Genomic DNA, 5,439 nt, shown 5'->3' with positions numbered 1-5,439 from the left:
CAGTGGGATTGGATTCAATGCCCAAAAAGATCACAGAAACCCCTGTCAGATGCCATAACAGCCTACACGGATGCGGGAAGAAAATCCAGAATTGCTGCAGTGACCTGGCAGGAAAAGGGACAATGGCACTATCAGATTCTCCAGGCCTCTGAATTGGATACTTTACAAACGATGGAGTTATTGGCTGTTGTTTGGGCCATGATGCATTTTTCCGGGCCCCTCAATATAGTGACAGATTCTTTGTGTACGTTACAAGAGTATGTGAGCAAATAGAAGATGCCTCTATAAAAGAGGTTCAAAACAGGAGGTTACATGAACTGTTTATACAGTTACAGAGGGCAATTAAGCTGAGAAAGTATCCTTTCTCTGTCATTCATAGCAGAAGTCATAAGTGGGATATTGGCCTAGGAGAGGGTAACGCACAAGCAGATAAGCTAGTCTCAATCACACGGCCCAGACACAAGTAGCCGCTGTCAACACCTCAGCCCAGCTGCACTCCAGCCAGCCACTGCCGGGAGCCTCGGGCTGGACGTGGCAGCCTCAGTAGAGGTAACACTGATGACCACCCAACCGGAAAAGGTGCCGACTGGAATAAAGGGACCAATCATCATTGATGATGGTCCTATGGGAGCTTTGCTTCTGGGACGATCGTCGGCCACCATGATGGGATTATTTGTTTTAACTGGAGTAATAGACGCTGATTATACGGGGGAAATTTGTGTCATGGTACATACTCCTTTTCCACTGATACAAATAGAGAAAGGGCAGAGGATAGCCCAATTGGTTCCATTGGAGCAGATTGCTAAAACGTTGCCCCCTCGTCAATTACTGTCAAGGGGAGAACAAGGCTTTGGTTCCACTGGAGGACTTACTTTATTAACAATGAATTTGAATGATCGGCCTAAGTGCACTGTAATAATAGAGCATCTGGCGGGGAGACAAACCTTGGAAGGTTTATTAGATACTGGTGCGGACTCCAGCATTATTAGTCCAGATTGCTGGCCTCACAACTGGCCATTACAGCCAACCACAATGACAGTGACCGGGGTTGAGGGCCTAACACTTGCAAGAAAGTCACCCATGTTGTCTGTAACTATTAATGGAAAAACTTTATGGAATGTTTTTTCAATTATAACTTTACCCCTACTATGCGGTGTCTCATTGGTCGGGACATTCTGGCTCAATTGGGAATAGTGCTGACAAATGAGCACCCTTTGGGCTAGTGGCCATTGCGTGGACTTCCCCAATCCCGCTGACCTGGACCACGGATGTCCCAGGTTTGCTTTTACTTTACTGGCTTTAAATAGGAAAGAGCCAGATAAGAGGTTTGAATGGGTTAATCTTCCACAGGGTATGAGAGACAGCCCCACCTTGTGTCAATTGTATGTTGACAATGCTTTACAACCTTTACAGCAAGCCTGGTCCGAAACCATCATTTATCATTATATGGACAATATTCTATTTGCTCAGCAGCAACCTTTTACAGGTCAACAAATTCAAAAAATACATGATGCTCTGAAACTACATGGGTTGGTTGTAGCTCCTGAAAAAATTCAGCTATCTGCACCCTGGAAGTATCTAGGATGGACACTTACTGGTCAGGTTGTTATCCCCCAGAAACTGCAATTAAACATTGAAATACATACATTGCATGATGCCCAAAGGTTACTTGGTGATCTACAATGGCTGCGCCCTATTGTGGGCATCCCGAATGAGCTATTAGATAAACTTCGACCTTTACTAAAATGAACCAATCCGGCACAGCCTGTTCATATAACCTCTGAGCAGGTTAGGACATTACAACAGATACTGGACTGTGTGACACAGGGCAGTGTCCAGCGACGAGACCTTAACCTCCCTATACAGCTGACAGTTTGGTGTGGAACTAAATACTTACTAGGTGCACTTACTCAGCAAAACAGAAAAATGGGGGAGGCGTGGGCCTTGGAATGGATATCTCCTCCACTTCAACAGCATAAGACCCTTCTTCAAAAAATCGAAATTTTGTCTGATTTGCTCAAGAAGGCTTGTGAACTACAGATCATGGGAAAGGAGCCTGATCAGATACGGGTACCAATGAAGAAAGATACATTGACCTGGTACCTGATAAACAGTATGGAATTACAAGAGGCACTGTTGGGAGCCGGAAGTGTGATTGCCACTGATGATATCCCCAATATACCGTTGAATTGGATAGGACAGTGGGGTTGGATTCAATGCCCAAAAAGATCACAGAAACCCCTGTCAGATGCCATAACAGCCTACACGGATGCGGGAAGAAAATCCAGAATTGCTGCAGTGACCTGGCAGGAAAAGGGACAATGGCACTATCAGATTCTCCAGGCCTCTGAATTGGATACTTTACAAACGATGGAGTTATTGGCTGTTGTTTGGGCCATGATGCATTTTTCCGGGCCCCTCAATATAGTGACAGATTCTTTGTGTACGTTACAAGAGTATGTGAGCAAATAGAAGATGCCTCTATAAAAGAGGTTCAAAACAGGAGGTTACATGAGCTATTTATACCATTACAGAAGGCAATTAAGCTGAGAAAGTATCCTTTCTCTGTCATTCATAGCAGAAGTCATAAGTGGGATATTGGCCTAGGAGAGGGTAACGCGCAAGCAGATAAGCTAGTCTCAATCACACGTGACTCCAATTCCCAGGCAGATTATGGCCAGAGAGGCGCACTCCATGTTTTACCAAAATGCAAAGGGCCTCCATAGAGAATTTCAGATATCTATGGAAGAGGCACGGGCAATAGCCAAAGCCTGTCCCATATGTAGTCATTATAATGGGGGCTGAGGGTTGGGTCTAGGAGTTAACCCCAGAGGGCTGAATACAAATGAGACCTGGCAAATGGATGTCACACATGTTGCTGAGTTTGGAAGGATAAAGTATGTGCATGTTACTATAGACACCTATAGTCATTTTATATGGGCCACAGCACAGACTGGTGAGAAAGCAGGGCATGCAGAGAAGCATCTCAGTAGCTGCTTTGCAGTAATGGGAGTGCCACGGCGCATTAAGACAGACAATGGGCCTGCCTACTGCAGCAAAAGAATAAAACAGTTCATGCAAATGTGGGGGATAGAACACGTGACAGGCATCCCTAATTCCTCAACAGGACAAGCAATCTTGAGATCAAGAGCTAATGGTACCTTGAAAAGATATCTAGGTAAATACAAAGATATTAAAGAGCTGCAACAAAGGTTGCTAAAGCGTCTATTTGTCTTAAATCACCTGTGTGTTTTTGGGGAAAGCAAAGTTCCTGCTGTAATTCGTCATTATATAACAGAGAAAGATAGTGTGAGGCAGGACATATAGGTAAAATACAGAGATCCCAAGACAGGACAACGGCAAGGTCCTGCTAAGGTATTATACTGGGGCCGCGGATATCTTTGTGTTTCTACCCCTACAGGATCTTCCCTTAGTGGCGCCTCCGTTGGTGTTTGGTCAAGGTTGAGCTCAAGGAGAAGCTCATCCCACACTCCCCACACTCGTAGGGCCTCTCCCCAGTGTGGATGCGCTGGTGGATGATGAGGTGGGAGTTGTGCTTGAAGCTCTTCCCGCAGTCGGGGCAGCGGAAGGGCCTCTCCTCTGTGTGAATCCGCTCATGTTTGAGGAGATCAGAGCTCCTTTGAAACCTCCTCCCACACTGGGGACACTCGTAGGGGTTCTCCCCAGTGTGGATGCGCTGGCGTTTTCTCAGGTCGAAGTGCCACCCATAGCTCTTCACACATTCCAAGCAGGTGTAGGGCCGTTCCCCGGTGTGGATCACCTGGTGCCGAATCAGGGCCGTGCTTCCTCTGAAGCTCTTCCCACCCTCCCCACACTTGTAGGGCTTTTCCCTAGAGTGGATCTTCTGGTGGTCCGTCAGCTGGCACTTCATGCTGAAGCTCTTCCCACCCTCCCCACACTTGTAGGGCTTTTCCCTAGAGTGGATCTTCTGGTGGTCCGTCAGCTGGCACTTCATGCTGAAGCTCTTCCCACCCTCCCCACACTTGTAGGGCTTTTCCCTAGAGTGGATCTTCTGGTGTTCCGTCAGCTGGCACTTCATACTGAAGCTCTTCCCACACTCCCCACACTCATAGGGCTTTTCCCCAGTGTGGATCCTCTCATGTTTCCTCAGGCCAGAGCTCTGGCTGAAGCACTTCCCACATTCCCCACATTCATAGGGCTTTCCCCCAGTGTGGATCCTCTGGTGTTGCATCAGATGGCCCTTCTGGTTGAAGCCCATCCCACATTTCCCACACTCATAAGGCCGGTCCCCAGTGTGGATCACCTGGTGTTGCATCAGTTGGCCTCTCTGCCTGAAGCTCTTCCCACATTCCCCACACTCAAAGGGCTTCTCCCCAGTGTGGATCCTCTGGTGTTGGATCAGGACGGAGTTGTGGCTGAAGCTCTTCCCACATTCCCCACACTCATAGGGCCGTTCTCCAGTGTGGATCACCTGGTGCTGCCTCAGGCTGGAGCTCCAGCTGAAACGCTTCCCACATTTCCCACACTCATAGGGCCGTTCCCCAGTGTGGATCACCTGGTGCTGGATCAGGTGCAAGCTCCACCTGAAACCCTTCCCACATTCCAAGCACTTGTGCTGCTTCACCCTGCCATGAGGCTTCTCCACCAGCTCTGAGCTCTGCCTGGATCTCCGGCCGCCTTCCTGGCTCAGGGGGGCTCTTTCCTCCCTGCAGCTCCCTGGGCTGGGTTTGCAGCCCCTCCTCGTGCGGAATCTCCAGGGCTTTTCCTCCTCCATCCAGACACACCATGGGAATGACTTCTTCTTCTTCTTCCTCTGCTCCATTTTCTGCAGTGTGGGTGGCACAAAATAATTCGAGAATAAAGCTGCAATGCAGAGGTTATGTGGAAAGTCAAGGGATGAGTTATTGGTGGATAAATAGAAATAAAGGACGTTTTAAGAGTTATTCGATAAAGCAACTTTAAAAGACCTTGAATCTGTACATCTTGTAGCCATTTTGTTGTGCTTTTCTCGGGAGCTGAGTCTGGTGTGGACAGCGGGCAAAACTTCAGAAAAGATAACAATAAACCAGAAGCTGAGACCGAAGGAGTCCTGTGCATCTCCTTTTCCTGGCACAGAACTGCCTCAAGAGGGTTTCCCCCATCCAGGAAGCCCCTGAGGGGCCCAACGCCAGGGATGAACACCCACACGCTCTGATTAGCTGAGCGCTGCCTGAGGGTGGGGCTGCAGCAAGGCTACAACAGAGGCATCTCTCCAAACACCGCAGTCAAGAACACTGGATGGATGGACACCAGGAGGAAACACAGAATTTTCAAGTGTTAAAAAGCAGAATAACTGAGGCTCCTGACCTGGCCCTCCTAGACAAGGAAAAAGATTTTCAATGATAGGTGGATGTTAAACAGGGCCATGCCAAAGGAATTATTGGGCTGAAATGGTTAACCCAATGAGTGGCCTCATTT

The 5,439-nt window shown here is 48.1% G+C and overlaps 1 protein-coding gene across 1 annotated transcript; it reads right to left on the bottom strand.

Moving 5' to 3' along the window:
- Positions 1–3,423: 3,423 nt before the first annotated feature.
- On the bottom strand, positions 3,424–4,772 carry LOC120507197 (zinc finger protein 135-like). Its single transcript, XM_039719547.1, has one exon. The coding sequence runs from the start codon at positions 4,754–4,756 to the stop codon at positions 3,431–3,433; it is 1,326 nt and encodes a 441-aa protein (XP_039575481.1). The 5' UTR covers positions 4,757–4,772; the 3' UTR covers positions 3,424–3,430.
- Between the last annotated feature and the right edge of the window lie 667 nt (positions 4,773–5,439).

The sequence above is a fragment of the Passer montanus genome, unplaced genomic scaffold, assembly GCF_014805655.1.
Source record: "Passer montanus isolate IOZ18808 unplaced genomic scaffold, ASM1480565v1 scaffold1057, whole genome shotgun sequence".
NCBI lineage: Eukaryota > Metazoa > Chordata > Aves > Passeriformes > Passeridae > Passer > Passer montanus.
Note: the sequence above shows the minus strand (reverse complement) of the source record. Positions and strands in the feature narration are given on the sequence as shown.

Bases quoted from the DNA above. Each gene is read 5' to 3' on its own strand.
- LOC120507197 (XM_039719547.1), bottom strand. From the start codon at position 4,756: ATGGAGGAGGAAAAGCCCTGGAGATTCCGCACGAGGAGGGGCTGCAAA.